The following is a 20,000-nucleotide window of genomic DNA, read 5'->3' as shown; positions in this document are numbered from 1 at the left end:
AAGAACAACCGGAACAAGTAGTACAACGTGTACTCTGTACTGTACTATACGACTGTACGATATGATACTGTACTGTGTTGTACTTTTTCATACTGTACTGCACTTTACTATACTGTACTATATGATACTGTACTGCATTATATACTACTATACTGTATTGCACTGTATAATACTGCACTGTAGTATATTAAACTGTACTGCACTACACTGTCCTATATAATACTATACTACTATAATTATAGTAAAATAATGAATATAATACAATAATGCACTGTATTATACTACACTTTACTGCACAGTACTATATACTACTGTAATGTATTTTACCTTATTGTACTGTACTGTATTAAACTGCACTTTACTACACAGTACTATAGTGCAATATACTATAGTATACTTAACTATGTACTGAACTATGTGGTACTTAAACTACACTATACTATAGTTGTGTATGTGTACCATACTTTACTACAAACCACAATATTGACAGATTTTCAGGCAACTATACTGCTGCTGTATTGCATCTTATATACTGTATAAATACACTATATAATGTAAAGTACTTCTATGCTATGCTATATTATACTGCACCGTTTAGTTTTACACTGCTCTACGATACGTTATGTAGTTCTTTATTGCACTTCTGTAGTTAACTACACACTACACTACAATATATACTGTATACTATATAATAGAAGTATTCCTGAGTCGGCGCTCTGAACAGACTTAAACAGTATCTTAAAGCACACAGAGGTACGATACCACACACTACACACATTGTACTACACACCAGAGTCACTTCACCAACAGTAGACGAGTATGTTGTGAATAATCTGCTGAAATAAAATAAAAACATTTGTGATCTGAATGTTCAACAGCTTCTTAAAGCAGCCTCCGTCCTTCTGGGCGTCTCTATCAGTAGATACCCAGTAGAGCTAGTTAGCGTTGTAGCTTCTATGCTACACACAGATGTTGTGTGTCATGCAGAAAGTCAATAAAGTACAATGAAGTTTTCTGACCAGCAGAATGACGCATGGCGAGGACACACACACACACACACACACACACACACACACACACACACACACACACACACACACACACACACGCGCCGAGTTAAAAAAGAAAAAACTATCTCAGAAAAGGCCAATTTTCTTCTTTTTTTGCCAACAGTTTTATGGAAACAGAAGACGAACCGCTAATAATTTGCTGTTTTTGGACGAGTCATCATACTGAGAATGTTTTGCCGCTAATGAAACAATTATTTGTGGCATTAAGGGAGAAAAATGTCTGCGTCAACACAATGAGTTTATCAAAGCTTGAAACATTGCTCATGTTTTGTTAAATACCTTTTTTTTTCTTCTTCGCTGTAATGCTCTCATTTTAAAATTGGACCATTTTGTTAACAACACTGCAACATTACATTATACTGAAACCCCCCAAAAAAGGCAGTTTATCCGTCTCCACTTTGTCGGTTCACGAACACAAAACCTTCAGGTCGGGGAAGGAGAGAAGAAGAAAAAAAAAAGGGGGGAGAAAAACAGAAAAAGGAAAGTACCTTTCTTGTGAGTAGCCTCATTTTTGGAGCCTTTGGGGTCTAATAAAAAAAAGATCAGAATTAAACACAGAATTCTAACAACACGTCAGCAGCTGTATACGTTGTTTGTCCTCGTGAAGGAAAACAACCGCTTAAATCTATCAAGGAGCCAACAAGACAGCAAGGTGGATTATCTACGGCGCCGCACGGCTGCCAAACACCCAGCGGGGGGTGGGGGGGGGGAGTGTTGGCAGGGGAGGGGAAAGGGGGCGGGGCAACATACTGTGAAGGCAATAGCAGGGAGGAGGGGATGCACGAGTCTGAGTACAGAGGAGCAATCGTACTGCCGTACTGCAGCGGGCAGGAGAGGAGAGGCGATGCACTGAGATGAGGAGCGGGAGGGTTGCAATGCAGTTCTGTCACCAGTAAAGTGGACTAGCACAATGCACTACAGGTGATGCAAGAGAGAGAGAGAGAGGGAGAGGGAGAAGGAGAGAGAGAGAGGAAGGCAGGAAGAAGGCAAAGACGACATGTCAAACTGGCTTCGTTTCGGCCTTTAAAGGAAATTGCACTTGATTCGACTTGACACCCGCATGAAATGAACCGGTCCGCAAACAGAGTTCTCAAAATGGATTCTTTACCCCCCCTTCACCCTCGCAATGAGCTACAGGAATATAACTGTAACCCCCCCCCCGAAGGAATGCATGAAAGTATCGCCCACTTCTCTCTTCAAATGGCCGCCATTCATTTGACGCCATTTGGGTGAAATGGAGCCCATCGGACTGACGGAAGGTTCTACTTCCACCCCAACTTCAACCACTTCCCTGTGGGGCGACAACACGTCCACAGAAAGGGAACTCATAGTCTCCAGAGACGTCGATATATATATATATATATATATATATATATATATATATATATATATATATATATATATATATATCCAACGGAAGAATGTCATCATTGAGGAGCAGCGGCTCATCGAAGGTTCAAGCAAGTAAAGACGGTTTTCACGTCGCCTGTCAGCCGTTACAAACGTCCAGCGTCTCGAGCACCGAGGATTAAAAGCCCTCCTATCGTCCAGTAATAACCTCTCTTGTCCCCGTAAAGGTCGACCAGTGTTCCCGCTCCTTCTGACCTTCAGACGTTTAATGCTTTTCCCCGAGCAAATAATGATCCCGTCTCCGTGTTTGACCGCGGACGCGTTTCCCTCTGCAATCAATTCCCTACACAGTGAGAAATGTCGCCACGCAGCCTCTGATCTCATCACCATGAACAGCGTCGTTCCTCTCAACTCTGATCCGAGACCCAACAAATGTCCTGCCGCTACATGCAGACGACTTTTCTCTTTTTTTTTTAAATTATTTCCCTCCTCTCGGAGCTCAGATTTGTTGATTGATGTCCTATTTCTTTCCCCTCGCATTGAACTGAGTAAACCGGAGCCCGGCCTGCTTTGCTGTACTTGACAACTGCCATTGTGAGGGATGGCGACTGCGCCGAGTAGAAGTCTGGGAGCGATATTGTAATCTGTCATTGTCAGCCGGCGGGCGAAGAAAAGCAGGGAAACGGCTCCTAAGATAGATGGAAAGTATTCGTCGTGACCATGAACTGTTGTAGACAGGTGACTTAAACTCTATAATCTCCCCGAATCCACGAAAGGCAATTTTTCCTCCTCTTCCGTCGTCTTCTCTGCGTGTCGGGGTAAGCCCGGGCTTAGCCCCGCGGCCCGGAGGCCCGAATGGCACCGAGCACCTGTCTGGCATTAAATAACACACGGCAGCTTTGTTTTTTTTCGGGGAGGGGTGGGGGGGGGGATCTCATAACGCGAGCTAATTACTAGCGCCGCGCAGAATCAATTCTGCCGGCTTTGCAGGGGAGCCTCGCCTTTGTGTTGGAAACAAAGCACACTTCTTGGCGAAGTGAGCAGAGGGACTTTCACCCTGAATGTTTTTTTTCTTGCCGCCTCTGGTTTTCTCCCAGCAAACAACACACCTGTGCACGTTTGCGGCTTACCGCCTTCGCGATAGCGTCGCAGCGGCAAACAACCAACCTCTCCGGCGGGCCTTTCACTCCCATAACGTGGGCTTACACCTTTTTTGTTTTCGTCTTCCTCAAGCTGGTAATTAGAGGTGCGATGGGACCGATTGGCCCTTTTATAAAAGCAGCATTTACCTCTTTACAGACTTATCATCAGCCATGGAGACGGAGTAGCGTAGCCGCCGCCAGTCACCCACACGTCCCGGATTAGCTGCATGAAAGAAAGTCGGCGTTCTCGCTATCTTTAGATCGAGAAGCAACAAAACTGACGTGAGGTATTTACTGTTGGTTCGACAACGCGCTCTAATTACCGGCTTGATCACTTCTCTCTCAGCTCTCCATAATCTACGTGTTTCAGCTGCCTCCCTTTTTACCGCCGCCCTCTTCAACATTCCTCTCTCCTTGCCGTTCCACGTGCTCCCGCTAGACGCCGAAAGCGCGATCAATATTTTTGTCATAACTCAGGAGAGAGTCACCTCTGCGGCGACATTAAAATTCCTCGCACTGTGCAATACAGTCCGTCTCCGTCTCCTCCGACATCTAGATTCCCTTGGCTTGGAAAAGGATGGGGCCATTACCTAGAATACTAACAGAGCCAAGAGGCTCGTCCTTCAGGCCGAGGAGATTTCTGTGTTTGCAATCTTCCCAGAAAGTAGCTCTCAGAGAAATAAAATAAATAAATAAGAGGGAGTGGATATTACAGTTTGTATCTCAGAGCTGCTTATTCATGTGTGCTGCGAGTGTTATACATAACGGAGCATTGCTGGAGCCCACTGGGAGCTGCGTTAGCATCAATATCCCGGCGCTAAGCTAGTGGAAACATTCCGTGTTTGCGGCGTGAGATCCTGGGTCGCACTTCTGCCATCTGCAGCTTTTTCTCCTGTCGTAAGCAGATCCCTCCGAGTCGGTTCGCCATTTGCAACCTCTCTCTCTCTCTCTCTCCTTCTTTCTCTCTCTCTCCCTCCATGACCCATCCCTTTTGTTCCCCTTCCCCCCGCAGCCATTCCTCCATCCCACGCTCATTACCTTATGCACATTAATCCCATTAAGTAGCCATTAAACAAGTGCTGATAACACCAAATGAACGTCAAGCTCCGACAGCTAATAACTACAGTCCCCCCTCGGCACGTTTGACCCTGGCAAGGAGAAAAAGAGGATGCAGGGAAGGGGGGGGGGTAGTACAACACTAGTGCAGTACAGAGTAGTGTACATGTGTGTAGTTACAAGTATTCCGTCTGAGGAGGAAGAGGAAGAGGAGGGGGGAAGCCAAACGTTGTTTATTTAGTCCGGACGAGAAAGATTCATTCGGCTCAGATGCAAAGTGGAGTTTTTTTTTACGCTGATCATTAACGGGAAAGCTTTGACGAAGTAAAAGGATCGAGTCCGAAGAAGAGGAGAGCTGGAGTACAACCCGGATGCCGACGCGTTCAGGGTCCTTTCAGGCACCAGCGTGAAACCCGACGCTGGCTCGCTCACGGCCGTCGTCCTCGTTGCCGCTCGGCTTGAGTGATGAGGAAGGACAAGGTTATGGCGGAGAGGGCGAGGGGAGTCGCAGCTGTAGCCTGTACCATTCATCAAGTGCACACACACACACACACACACACACACACACACACACACACGTTGTTATCTCTGTGAGTCGCTCGTGTCTCTGAGTGTCCGTTCATTAGCAGATTAAACGCCTGTGAGCTCCACGTCTGTCCGCCAGCCGGGTCGAAGGAGTCCACTTAGTTTTTCACGAATCAGCGGGTTCGGAAAACAAGGCTCCGGATACTGAGGAGGGGGTGATAGGTGTGAGGAGGAAGGGAAGAGAGGAGGATGATATGTGAGGTACGGGGCGGGGGGAATAAGACGAAAAGAGAAGGACATTTTAAAAAAAGTGAAGGAAAAACCCGACTGAGTTCGCGAAAGAAGGAGGGAGGAGTGGTGTCGAGGAAGGAAAGAAACAAAGAGGGGGAGGGATGAAATGAAAGAGTGGGAAAGCAGGAGGAGAGAATGCAAGAACAGATGAAGTCATGGATTATAAATGGCTCGTCCCGAATGCGTCAGGCCTGTTTGCTCTCATCTCCCTCGATGGAGGAACCTGCTAAATCAATCGGAAGCCCTTTTGTTTCGTCCTCGCAACGGACCCCCGGTCACCATCAGTGTCATTTCCTCTCGTGATGGCACATCTGTAGCTCGCAGCGGATCTCATCTCTTCCATCCAAAGTTACCCTCCGTCTCCCTCCCCTCCTCTCGCCCTCCTCCCTCCCCTCCTCCCTCCCCTCCTCCCTCCCCTCCTCTCGCCCTCCTCCCTCCCCTCCTCCCTCCCCTCCTCCCTCCCCTCCTCCCTCCCTCCACGACCGCCGCCATCCCACATCACTGGCTGCTGCTAATTTGATGAGGTGCGTGGGCGGAAGAGAAGTGAAAAACTAGCATCATGCTGTCACCATTTAGATCCCCCCCCTTGAGGTAAGAGCATACTTATTGTATATATATATATATATATATATATATATATATATATATATATATATATATATATATATATATATATATATTGTGTGTCCCTGATCCCAGCCAATCATCCGTGGTGTAGACTATGATGCAGAGGCAAGCTTGCTAGCTAATTTGCTAGTTGGTTGGGGAGCTAGCTAGTTAGCTAGTTAGTTAGTTTGTAAGCTAGTTAGCTAGTTAGTTAGTTGGTTGGTTGGTTAGTGTGTAGTTAGAGCATAATTATTGTATATATATATATATATATATATATATATATATATATACATATATATATATATATATATATATATATATATATATATATATATATATATATATATATATATATATATATATATATATATATTGTGTGTCCCTGATCCCAGCCAATCATCCGTGGTGTAGAGGCAAGCTTGCTAGCTAGTTAGCTAGTTAGCTAATTGGTTGGGGAGCTAGCTAGTTAGCTAGTTAGTTAGTTTGGAAGCTAGTTAGCTAGTTAGTTAGTTGGTTGGTTAGAGCATACTTATTGTGTATATATATATTTATATTTATATATATATATATATATATATATATATATATATATATATATATATATATATATATATATATATATATATATATATATATATATATATTATGTGTCCCTGATCCCAGCCAATCATCTGTGGTGTAGACTATGATTTAGAGGCGAGCTCACCAGCTAGTTAGTTAGCTAATTGGTTTGGGAGCTAGTTAGCTAGCTAGCTAGTTGGTTTGAGAGCTAGTTAGCTAGTTGGTTGGTTGGTTGGTTGGTTGGTTGGTTGGTTGGTTGGTTAGTTAGGGAGCTAGTAATCTGGATTATTTGGGCAGTAAACTAGGTTGGAAGCACATTTATTATTTCTGATGTGTCCATTTTTTCTCAATGAGTGGATGATTTCAAATAAACCATCAAACTGTCTTCAATTGTGACTTTTCTTTGTCCAATATCCCAAAATGTATATTGATCAGTTGTATTTTATTGTTATTATTTTCAAACTAGGTTTCTCAAACTATGGTTCCAGGGCACCTAAAGGTCCTTAGGAGGTTTTGCACAAAAATGAGGATTTAACTAATTTTACAATTATTTTAGTAACAATTATTTAATTTTAAGTATCATTCTGCACAATTAAACAATACATGAATTAGTTCAATCTTGTCATGTATTTAGTTCTCTCCATCCAGTATTATTATTATTTGTATTATTATAATTTGTAATCATTCTTCTTACGATATTATTATCATCCTTGAGGGAATTCAAACATTTGAAGGTGTACAACATTACATTGTGCAGAGTGATCCTTAAACTTATAGTTAGTTTTAGTTCTGAATTATTATCATTTGACTGAGAAGCGTCAACGCCTCCCTTTTTAGTTCTCTCCCCCTGCAGAGTTTATTAAGCTGTCTAGCTGTTCATTTCATAAATGTGATGTTGTTGATGCAGTGGTGTAGCTGGTAGGACACACACACACACACACACACACACACACACACAAACACACACGCCATGTCGGCTCTGAGGAGCCCCGTCGGGCTCTGCCTGCTAACCGTCGGCCCTCCGACTCAATTAGCGTCGCAGATTACAGAAACTCCTCCTCCTCCTCCTCCTCCTCCTCCTCCTCTTCCTCAGTACGAGCGTCTTCATCACAGATTGGACATCATCCCCCAACAAGAGAAGGCTCGGCCGCGTTGGACGCCTCTGACGTCGGCTGCAGCGCCGTCGTTACCGTCCGACACGCCGGCGACTCCTTCCCCGACTCCCTTTATGGCGTCGCGTTAGAAGAACGGTAAAACACATAAAAGCCATAAATTCAAAAAGCTGTCACGTCGGCTCGTTTGAGTCCTGATTTGTAAAAGGTCAGCGCAGCGCCGGTCTCAGTAAATCACACCGGGTCGTTGCTGAGGGGAACTCTAATTCATGAAAATACAGAAATGATCTCCAAAATGGCCTCCCGGCCGAGGCCTCGCAGGAGCGGCCCGATCGAAGGTTCTTGGCATGTCGGGAAGGACGCAGATTGAATAATACAGACTGAACCCCAGAGCTGTGATATCCCGCTCACAAAGACCACCATATAATGGGTTATGCCATTATGGGCTCAGCAAAAAAATAAAAAAGAAGAAGACAAATAAAAAGAAAGCTCCATGGCAGCATTCATCAACATAAGCTGTGGTTCACTGCTGCACATTCTAGCAGTCGGATTCTCGGTTTGTTTTCAGTGTACGAAACGTGAGGACGCCTTTTGATTCCACCGGCTACGATGAAGAGGATGACGAGGAGGCACAGACAGCCCGCCCCTCTTTTGTTTAGGAAATGACATTTAAATGAGTCAGAAAGACACTAAATCAAATTAGCCAAATCAAAAAGATCACATCTTGAATGTGAAACTCTGGAATTGCCACAGAGGATCAATATTTACTTTAATGTTTTCTCTGATTCCAATAAAAAACCTGGAGGGAAAGTTCCTCTTCCTCAGTGTGTATAACCAGATTTACTTCCATAATTAGAATGAGCTTAACTCTGCAGATCAAACACCTGTCCCTTATGTATTAAAACAATAATTGCAGGTATAAAGGTGCAACGGCAGCTGGAGGCGGTGGAACGTCACGAGGCTGCGCTCATATTTCGTACACTCAGAACACACAAATGAACTGCCCAAAACTAAATATAAGGAAATGACTCGCATCCATTCTGCAGCACTGAGATCTCAGTCGTTATTTAACATGCAACAAGGCTCAAGAGGCACATCTTATTGCCATAAATCAGTTCACATTGAAGTAAAGACACAAAGTGGAACTCAGGCCAATGCGTGTCCGTTCGAATCGCTTCAAAATCATTTTTGGAAAGATGATTTATTTTGTATTATTATTCATGAACTCTTAATGAATATGGAGGGTCGCCCCAGTTCACTAATGTCATAGAAACACATTAACGTCCAGACTGTGGAAACCTCTGACATGTGTCTTCACGGGAGGGCGTCCATTCAAGGGAGAGGTCGCTAAATATGAAATTTATATTATATCATTACCACCAAAACAAGCACTCTGGATACTGTGTGGATACCAAGGAATGTAGCCGACTAGCACCACTAGCATGTTTTAGTGCGGCTGGGGGTCGAAGTGCAGGAAAGAGGGTTTTATAACAAAATAAAAATAAAAATTATAATGTTTTTCTTTTCTGAAGTAGCCTAATTCTATATTTAACAAGTGGAGCGGTGGGTAGAATTACCTTTGATGACCACTGCAAAGGGCAAATGAAAGAGATCGACAGATTGAGAACAACCAAAATGATTAAAAACACAAAGCAACAGAATTCTTAATAAAGTCTCTATACTGAATGTATATATCAACTTTTCTTCTTTTTGAATAGTGCAACGAGTGAATACAAACCTGTCTGGGCGGCGCCCCTGACTAAAGCCTTCAGAGAGGCGTTTAGCGGAGGCGAAGCAATGCAGAAACAACACTTTACCGGAGCTCTTTTTCAGGATATTGTTTGGCTACATTCTTTATCCGTCTTTATCCGGCTGAGCCTCGGCGGCAACTCCTACCTTTGAAATTCGGTCGAATTCTGGCGTCGTAACCCGAGACTTTGCCCATGAGTTTGTCCAGGAACTCGGAGGGCGGCATCGGGGAGGCGGCTTTCCTCGCCGCAGCTTCTTTCGACGCTGCCAGGCTGCGAGACAAAACAAAACAAAAAAAGGGGAGGCGACATCGTGTTAGAGGGGAGACGCAGAAAGGACGGAGAGCTCCGCCCACATCGGATTGTCACGAGAAAAAGACAAACAAGACAACAGGAAGATGAACGTGAGTCATGACACAGCAACATTCTGAGTTCACTGGCTTTAAGACTTCCTTGATTCACGTTAAATATACAGCAAGATGTGCAGCTTAACTGCAGGAAACCAGCGCGTCCCCCGGTGGCCCGATGCCGAACTACAGGGTGGAACTACCAATAACGTCAACGTCTCTTCCAACAGGATTCATTTTGCTCCATTCCTTCACACTTACAAGACCTTTAAACACCGGAGGTGTTCCTCCAATGCGCTTAATTAGCTTGGACAGCTGTTTTTGTCGAGAATACATGAAAAAAAAGAAGCTAAGTTGACTTTTCTGAGCTTTCCTCACTGAGAATAAAGGCCTCGAGCAATCACTGTGCTACGGACGTATTCACGTACGCCCTGCTGTTCATCAACACTCAATCAAACTTTATTTCTCCTTTCAACGTTGACAAAAGGCAGCTCAGACCTGATCCACTCCTTCTGTGGTTACCTTTCACAATAAAAGCCCTCCAAACATGACTCAGTCGTGTTGTTACCTGAACATAATCAATTCACTTTGATTGTTATATGAACGGGAACCAAAACGTACCTTTGCTAAGGCACAACATGAGCAACACACTCTACACACGAGACAAAGGAACATCAACTTTCCACTATAAGTACGGAAGCCCATTTCCGCTGTAAAATAAAGAAATAAGATGAAAATTTAGCGGCGACAATAAAAATATCCCAATGGTAAATTTAAATTACGAGATAAAAAGTCATAGTTATGAGATGGAAAGTCGACAGTATGATTACTATCTCATAATTATGACTTTCTATCTGTATTTTTATTATCACAGATACATTTTCCTCTTATTTTTGTATTTTACTGGTGGGAATGGGCTTCCATAATAAAGAGCATGTATGTTTTATAAACACAGGGAAACCTGCTGATGAAAGTCTATAGACCCTTTTTTTCATGTTTGACGTCACAAACAGCGTCACCACTTAGGTTGTATTTAACTTAATTGAAAAAGTAAATTAATGAAAGTGAACCTTTACAGTCCACGCTGACAGGAGTGTAATGCATTGTGGGTATTACACACGCGTCCTTTTCTTAAAGCACCAATTCCAACTAATGCTCTCATCCATTCAACCAGCTCTGCATCTGCTGAGCGACACATTGATTTTACCATCAGGCCGAGTGTCTGCACTTCTTTACCTTCTTTACCTCCTTTACTCTCTTCATCTTTACCTCCTTTACTCTCTTCATCTTTACCTTCTTTACTCTCTTCATCTTTACCTTCTTTACCTCCTTTACTCTCTTCATCTTCACCTTCTTTACCTTCTTTACCTTCTTTACTCTCTTCATCTTTACCTTCTTTACCTTCTTTACCTTCTTTACCTCCTTTACTCTCTTCATCTTTACCTTCTTTACCTTCTTTACCTTCTTTACCTCCTTTACTCTCTTCATCTTTACCTTCTTTACCTTCTTTACCTTCTTTACCTCCTTTACTCTCTTCATCTTTACCTTCTTTACCTCCTTTACTCTCTTCATCTTTACCTTCTTTACCTTCTTTACCTCCTTTACTCTCTTCATCTTTACCTTCTTTACCTCCTTTACTCTCTTCATCTTTACCTTCTTTACCTTCTTTACTCTCTTCATCTTTACCTTCTTTACCTTCTTTACTCTCTTAATCTTTACCTTCTTTACCTTCTTTACTCTCTTTACCTTGTTTACCTTCTTTACCTCTTTTACTCTCTTTACCTTCTTTACTCTCTTCATCTTTACCTTCTTTACCTTCTTTACTCTCTTCATCTTTACCTTCTTTACCTCCTTTACTCTCTTTACCTTCTTTACTCTCTTCATCTTTACCTTCTTTACCTCCTTTACTCTCTTCATCTTTACCTTCTTTACCTTCTTTACTCTCTTTACCTCCTTTACTCTCTTCATCTTTACCTTCTTTACCTCCTTTACTCTCTTTACCTTCTTTACTCTCTTCATCTTTACCTTCTTTACCTTCTTTACTCTCTTTACCTTCTTTACTCTCTTCATCTTTACCTTCTTTACCTCCTTTACTCTCTTTACCTTCTTTACTCTCTTTACGTTCTTTACCTTCTTTACCTCCTTTACTCTCTTTACCTTCTTTACCTTCTTTACCTCCTTTACTCTCTTCATCTTTACCTTCTTTACCTTCTTTACTCTCTTCATCTTTACCTTCTTTACCTCCTTTACTCTCTTTACCTTCTTTACCTTCTTTACCTTCTTTACTCTCTTCATCTTTACCTTCTTTACCTTCTTTACTCTCTTCATCTTTACCTTCTTTACCTCCTTTACTCTCTTTACCTTCTTTACTCTCTTCATCTTTACCTTCTTTACCTCCTTTACTCTCTTCATCTTTACCTTCTTTACCTTCTTTACTCTCTTTACCTCCTTTACTCTCTTCATCTTTACCTTCTTTACCTCCTTTACTCTCTTTACCTTCTTTACTCTCTTCATCTTTACCTTCTTTACCTTCTTTACTCTCTTTACCTTCTTTACTCTCTTCATCTTTACCTTCTTTACCTCCTTTACTCTCTTTACCTTCTTTACTCTCTTTACGTTCTTTACCTTCTTTACCTCCTTTACTCTCTTTACCTTCTTTACCTTCTTTACCTCCTTTACTCTCTTCATCTTTACCTTCTTTACCTTCTTTACTCTCTTCATCTTTACCTTCTTTACCTCCTTTACTCTCTTTACCTTCTTTACTCTCTTCATCTTTACCTTCTTTACCTCCTTTACTCTCTTTACCTTCTTTACTCTCTTCATCTTTACCTTCTTTACCTCCTTTACTCTCTTTACCTTCTTTACTCTCTTCATCTTTACCTTCTTTACCTTCTTTACTCTCTTTACCTTCTTTACTCTCTTCATCTTTACCTTCTTTACCTTCTTTACTCTCTTTACCTTCTTTACTCTCTTCATCTTTACCTTCTTTACCTCCTTTACTCTCTTTACGTTCTTTACCTTCTTTACCTCCTTTACTCTCTTTACCTTCTTTACCTTCTTTACCTCCTTTACTCTCTTCATCTTTACCTTCTTTACCTCCTTTACTCTCTTCATCTTTACCTCCTTTACTCTCTTTACCTTTACCTCCTTTACTCTCTTCATCTTTACCTCCTTTACTCTCTTCATCTTTACCTTCTTTACCTTCTTTACTCTCTTCATCTTTACCTTCTTTACCTTCTTTACTCTCTTCATCTTTACCTTCTTTACCTTCTTTACCTTCTTTACCTTCTTTACTCTCTTCATCTTTACCTTCTTTACCTTCTTTACTCTCTTCATCTTTACCTTCTTTACCTTCTTTACTCTCTTCATCTTTACCTTCTTTACCTTCTTTACCTTCTTTACCTCCTTTACTCTCTTCATCTTTACCTTCTTTACCTCCTTTACTCTCTTCATCTTTACCTTCTTTACCTTCTTTACTCTCTTCATCTTTACCTTCTTTACCTTCTTTACTCTCTTCATCTTTACCTTCTTTACCTCTTTTACTGTCTTTACCTTCTTTACTCTCTTCATCTTTACCTTCTTTACCTTCTTTACCTCCTTTACTCTCTTCATCTTTACCTTCTTTACCTCCTTTACTCTCTTCATCTTTACCTTCTTTACCTTCTTTACTCTCTTCATCTTTACCTTCTTTACCTTCTTTACTCTCTTTACCTTGTTTACCTTCTTTACCTCTTTTACTCTCTTTACCTTCTTTACTCTCTTCATCTTTACCTTCTTTACCTTCTTTACCTTCTTTACTCTCTTCATCTTTACCTTCTTTACCTCCTTTACTCTCTTTACCTCCTTTACTCTCTTCATCTTTACCTTCTTTACCTTCTTTACTCTCTTTACCTCCTTTACTCTCTTCATCTTTACCTTCTTTACCTCCTTTACTCTCTTTACCTTCTTTACTCTCTTCATCTTTACCTTCTTTACCTTCTTTACTCTCTTTACCTTCTTTACTCTCTTCATCTTTACCTTCTTTACCTCCTTTACTCTCTTTACGTTCTTTACCTTCTTTACCTCCTTTACTCTCTTTACCTTCTTTACCTTCTTTACCTCCTTTACTCTCTTCATCTTTACCTTCTTTACCTTCTTTACTCTCTTCATCTTTACCTTCTTTACCTCCTTTACTCTCTTTACCTTCTTTACTCTCTTCATCTTTACCTTCTTTACCTTCTTTACTCTCTTTACCTTCTTTACTCTCTTCATCTTTACCTTCTTTACCTCCTTTACTCTCTTTACGTTCTTTACCTTCTTTACCTCCTTTACTCTCTTTACCTTCTTTACCTTCTTTACCTCCTTTACTCTCTTCATCTTTACCTTCTTTACCTCCTTTACTCTCTTTACCTTCTTTACTCTCTTCATCTTTACCTTCTTTACCTTCTTTACTCTCTTTACCTTCTTTACTCTCTTCATCTTTACCTTCTTTACCTTCTTTACTCTCTTTACCTTCTTTACTCTCTTCATCTTTACCTTCTTTACCTCCTTTACTCTCTTTACGTTCTTTACCTTCTTTACCTCCTTTACTCTCTTTACCTTCTTTACCTTCTTTACCTCCTTTACTCTCTTCATCTTTACCTTCTTTACCTCCTTTACTCTCTTCATCTTTACCTCCTTTACTCTCTTTACCTTTACCTCCTTTACTCTCTTCATCTTTACCTCCTTTACTCTCTTCATCTTTACCTCCTTTACTCTCTTCATCTTTACCTTCTTTACCTTCTTTACTCTCTTCATCTTTACCTTCTTTACCTTCTTTACTCTCTTCATCTTTACCTTCTTTACCTTCTTTACCTTCTTTACCTTCTTTACTCTCTTCATCTTTACCTTCTTTACCTTCTTTACTCTCTTCATCTTTACCTTCTTTACCTTCTTTACCTTCTTTACCTCCTTTACTCTCTTCATCTTTACCTTCTTTACCTCCTTTACTCTCTTCATCTTTACCTTCTTTACCTTCTTTACTCTCTTCATCTTTACCTTCTTTACCTTCTTTACTCTCTTCATCTTTACCTTCTTTACCTCTTTTACTGTCTTTACCTTCTTTACTCTCTTCATCTTTACCTTCTTTACCTTCTTTACCTCCTTTACTCTCTTCATCTTTACCTTCTTTACCTCCTTTACTCTCTTCATCTTTACCTTCTTTACCTTCTTTACTCTCTTCATCTTTACCTTCTTTACCTTCTTTACTCTCTTTACCTTGTTTACCTTCTTTACCTCTTTTACTCTCTTTACCTTCTTTACTCTCTTCATCTTTACCTTCTTTACCTTCTTTACCTTCTTTACTCTCTTCATCTTTACCTTCTTTACCTCCTTTACTCTCTTTACCTTCTTTACTCTCTTCATCTTTACCTTCTTTACCTCCTTTACTCTCTTCATCTTTACCTTCTTTACCTTCTTTACTCTCTTTACCTCCTTTACTCTCTTCATCTTTACCTTCTTTACCTCCTTTACTCTCTTTACCTTCTTTACTCTCTTCATCTTTACCTTCTTTACCTTCTTTACTCTCTTTACCTTCTTTACTCTCTTCATCTTTACCTTCTTTACCTCCTTTACTCTCTTTACGTTCTTTACCTTCTTTACCTCCTTTACTCTCTTTACCTTCTTTACCTTCTTTACCTCCTTTACTCTCTTCATCTTTACCTTCTTTACCTTCTTTACTCTCTTCATCTTTACCTTCTTTACCTCCTTTACTCTCTTTACCTTCTTTACTCTCTTCATCTTTACCTTCTTTACCTTCTTTACTCTCTTTACCTTCTTTACTCTCTTCATCTTTACCTTCTTTACCTCCTTTACTCTCTTTACGTTCTTTACCTTCTTTACCTCCTTTACTCTCTTTACCTTCTTTACCTTCTTTACCTCCTTTACTCTCTTCATCTTTACCTTCTTTACCTCCTTTACTCTCTTCATCTTTACCTCCTTTACTCTCTTCATCTTTACCTCCTTTACTCTCTTCATCTTTACCTTCTTTACCTTCTTTACTCTCTTCATCTTTACATTCTTTACCTTCTTTACTTTTTTCATCTTTAACTTCTTTACCTCCTTTACTCTCTTTACCTTCTTTATCTTTACCTTCTTTATCTTTACCTCCTTTACTCTCTTCATCTTTACCTTCTTTACCTTCTTTACTCTCTTCATCTTTACCTTCTTTACCTCCTTTACTCTCTTTACCTTCTTTACTCTCTTCATCTTTACCTTCTTTACCTTCTTTACTCTCTTTACCTTCTTTACTCTCTTCATCTTTACCTTCTTTACCTCCTTTACTCTCTTTACGTTCTTTACCTTCTTTACCTCCTTTACTCTCTTTACCTTCTTTACCTTCTTTACCTCCTTTACTCTCTTCATCTTTACCTTCTTTACCTCCTTTACTCTCTTTACCTTCTTTACTCTCTTCATCTTTACCTTCTTTACCTTCTTTACTCTCTTTACCTTCTTTACTCTCTTCATCTTTACCTTCTTTACCTCCTTTACTCTCTTTACGTTCTTTACCTTCTTTACCTCCTTTACTCTCTTTACCTTCTTTACCTTCTTTACCTCCTTTACTCTCTTCATCTTTACCTTCTTTACCTCCTTTACTCTCTTCATCTTTACCTCCTTTACTCTCTTCATCTTTACCTCCTTTACTCTCTTCATCTTTACCTTCTTTACCTTCTTTACTCTCTTCATCTTTACATTCTTTACCTTCTTTACTTTTTTCATCTTTAACTTCTTTACCTCCTTTACTCTCTTTACCTTCTTTATCTTTACCTTCTTTATCTTTACCTCCTTTACTCTCTTCATCTTTACCTTCTTTACCTTCTTTACTCTCTTCATCTTTACCTTCTTTACCTCCTTTACTCTCTTTACCTTCTTTACTCTCTTCATCTTTACCTTCTTTACCTTCTTTACTCTCTTTACCTTCTTTACTCTCTTCATCTTTACCTTCTTTACCTCCTTTACTCTCTTTACGTTCTTTACCTTCTTTACCTCCTTTACTCTCTTTACCTTCTTTACCTTCTTTACCTCCTTTACTCTCTTCATCTTTACCTTCTTTACCTCCTTTACTCTCTTTACCTTCTTTACTCTCTTCATCTTTACCTTCTTTACCTTCTTTACTCTCTTTACCTTCTTTACTCTCTTCATCTTTACCTTCTTTACCTCCTTTACTCTCTTTACGTTCTTTACCTTCTTTACCTCCTTTACTCTCTTTACCTTCTTTACCTTCTTTACCTCCTTTACTCTCTTCATCTTTACCTTCTTTACCTCCTTTACTCTCTTCATCTTTACCTCCTTTACTCTCTTTACCTTTACCTCCTTTACTCTCTTCATCTTTACCTTCTTTACTCTCTTCATCTTTACCTCCTTTACTCTCTTCATCTTTACCTTCTTTACCTTCTTTACTCTCTTCATCTTTACCTTCTTTACCTTCTTTACTCTCTTCATCTTTACCTTCTTTACCTTCTTTACCTTCTTTACCTTCTTTACTCTCTTCATCTTTACCTTCTTTACCTTCTTTACTCTCTTCATCTTTACCTTCTTTACCTCCTTTACTCTCTTCATCTTTACCTCCTTTACTCTCTTCATCTTTACCTTCTTTACCTTCTTTACTCTCTTCATCTTTACCTTCTTTACCTTCTTTACTCTCTTCATCTTTACCTTCTTTACCTTCTTTACCTTCTTTACCTTCTTTACTCTCTTCATCTTTACCTTCTTTACCTTCTTTACTCTCTTCATCTTTACCTTCTTTACCTTCTTTACCTTCTTTACCTCCTTTACTCTCTTCATCTTTACCTTCTTTACCTCCTTTACTCTCTTCATCTTTACCTTCTTTACCTTCTTTACTCTCTTCATCTTTACCTTCTTTACCTTCTTTACTCTCTTCATCTTTACCTTCTTTACCTCTTTTACTGTCTTTACCTTCTTTACTCTCTTCATCTTTACCTTCTTTACCTTCTTTACCTCCTTTACTCTCTTCATCTTTACCTTCTTTACCTCCTTTACTCTCTTTACGTTCTTTACCTTCTTTACCTCCTTTACTCTCTTTACCTTCTTTACCTTCTTTACCTCCTTTACTCTCTTCATCTTTACCTTCTTTACCTCCTTTACTCTCTTTACCTTCTTTACTCTCTTCATCTTTACCTTCTTTACCTTCTTTACTCTCTTTACCTTCTTTACTCTCTTCATCTTTACCTTCTTTACCTTCTTTACTCTCTTTACCTTCTTTACTCTCTTCATCTTTACCTTCTTTACCTCCTTTACTCTCTTTACGTTCTTTACCTTCTTTACCTCCTTTACTCTCTTTACCTTCTTTACCTTCTTTACCTCCTTTACTCTCTTCATCTTTACCTTCTTTACCTCCTTTACTCTCTTCATCTTTACCTCCTTTACTCTCTTTACCTTTACCTCCTTTACTCTCTTCATCTTTACCTCCTTTACTCTCTTCATCTTTACCTCCTTTACTCTCTTCATCTTTACCTTCTTTACCTTCTTTACTCTCTTCATCTTTACCTTCTTTACCTTCTTTACTCTCTTCATCTTTACCTTCTTTACCTTCTTTACCTTCTTTACCTTCTTTACTCTCTTCATCTTTACCTTCTTTACCTTCTTTACTCTCTTCATCTTTACCTTCTTTACCTTCTTTACCTTCTTTACCTCCTTTACTCTCTTCATCTTTACCTTCTTTACCTCCTTTACTCTCTTCATCTTTACCTTCTTTACCTTCTTTACTCTCTTCATCTTTACCTTCTTTACCTTCTTTACTCTCTTCATCTTTACCTTCTTTACCTCTTTTACTGTCTTTACCTTCTTTACTCTCTTCATCTTTACCTTCTTTACCTTCTTTACCTCCTTTACTCTCTTCATCTTTACCTTCTTTACCTTCTTTACTCTCTTCATCTTTACCTTCTTTACCTTCTTTACTCTCTTTACCTTGTTTACCTTCTTTACCTCTTTTACTCTCTTTACCTTCTTTACTCTCTTCATCTTTACCTTCTTTACCTTCTTTACCTTCTTTACTCTCTTCATCTTTACCTTCTTTACCTCCTTTACTCTCTTTACCTTCTTTACTCTCTTCATCTTTACCTTCTTTACCTCCTTTACTCTCTTCATCTTTACCTTCTTTACCTTCTTTACTCTCTTTACCTCCTTTACTCTCTTCATCTTTACCTTCTTTACCTCCTTTACTCTCTTTACCTTCTTTACTCTCTTCATCTTTACCTTCTTTACCTTCTTTACTCTCTTTACCTTCTTTACTCTCTTCATCTTTACCTTCTTTACCTCCTTTACTCTCTTTACGTTCTTTACCTTCTTTACCTCCTTTACTCTCTTTACCTTCTTTACCTTCTTTACCTCCTTTACTCTCTTCATCTTTACCTTCTTTACCTTCTTTACTCTCTTCATCTTTACCTTCTTTACCTCCTTTACTCTCTTTACCTTCTTTACTCTCTTCATCTTTACCTTCTTTACCTTCTTTACTCTCTTTACCTTCTTTACTCTCTTCATCTTTACCTTCTTTACCTCCTTTACTCTCTTTACGTTCTTTACCTTCTTTACCTCCTTTACTCTCTTTACCTTCTTTACCTTCTTTACCTCCTTTACTCTCTTCATCTTTACCTTCTTTACCTCCTTTACTCTCTTCATCTTTACCTCCTTTACTCTCTTCATCTTTACCTCCTTTACTCTCTTCATCTTTACCTTCTTTACCTTCTTTACTCTCTTCATCTTTACATTCTTTACCTTCTTTACTTTTTTCATCTTTAACTTCTTTACCTCCTTTACTCTCTTTACCTTCTTTATCTTTACCTTCTTTATCTTTACCTCCTTTACCTCATTTACCTTCTTAAGTATCTCTACCCTCTTTACTCTCTTTACTTCATTTATCTTTATCTTGTTTGTGTTCTTTACCTTCTTTACCTTTTTTACACTCTATCTTTCCCTTCTTTACATTATTTATCTGTAACTTCTTTACCTTCTTTACTTTCTTTACCTTCATGACCTCATCAAGCTCTTTGCACAGTGCTCCACCTTCAGCCCACGCACATACAATGACTCCAGCTTTAACAGTCAATAACACCACACACACACACACACACACACACACACACACAATATGCACACAGCTGATGCATCAATGTAAAACAAATCTGCCGGTTCACTTAAATGATTCCCAATGAAA

General features: G+C 39.7%; 1 protein-coding gene across 3 annotated transcripts in view; it reads right to left on the bottom strand.

Moving 5' to 3' along the window:
* Positions 1-20,000, bottom strand: part of glra1 (glycine receptor, alpha 1) — a gene marked incomplete at both ends in the record, with an annotated part of 112,720 nt that overhangs the window by 70,052 nt on the left and 22,668 nt on the right. Inside the window, 2 exons of one of the 3 annotated variants that reach the window (XM_079228283.1) lie at positions 1,559-1,597; positions 9,607-9,737. In XM_079228283.1, the coding sequence (XP_079084409.1) occupies positions 1,559-1,597; positions 9,607-9,737 (170 nt within the window). The remainder of the gene's footprint in view (positions 1-1,558; positions 1,598-9,606; positions 9,738-20,000) is intronic. The other 2 variants (XM_079228284.1, XM_079228285.1) reach the window with 2 other exon arrangements.

The sequence above is a fragment of the Taurulus bubalis genome, assembly GCF_910589615.1.
Source record: "Taurulus bubalis genome assembly, chromosome: 13".
NCBI lineage: Eukaryota > Metazoa > Chordata > Actinopteri > Perciformes > Cottidae > Taurulus > Taurulus bubalis.
The sequence above is the reverse complement of the archived record's forward strand: the minus strand, read 5'-3'. Positions and strand labels throughout refer to the sequence as shown.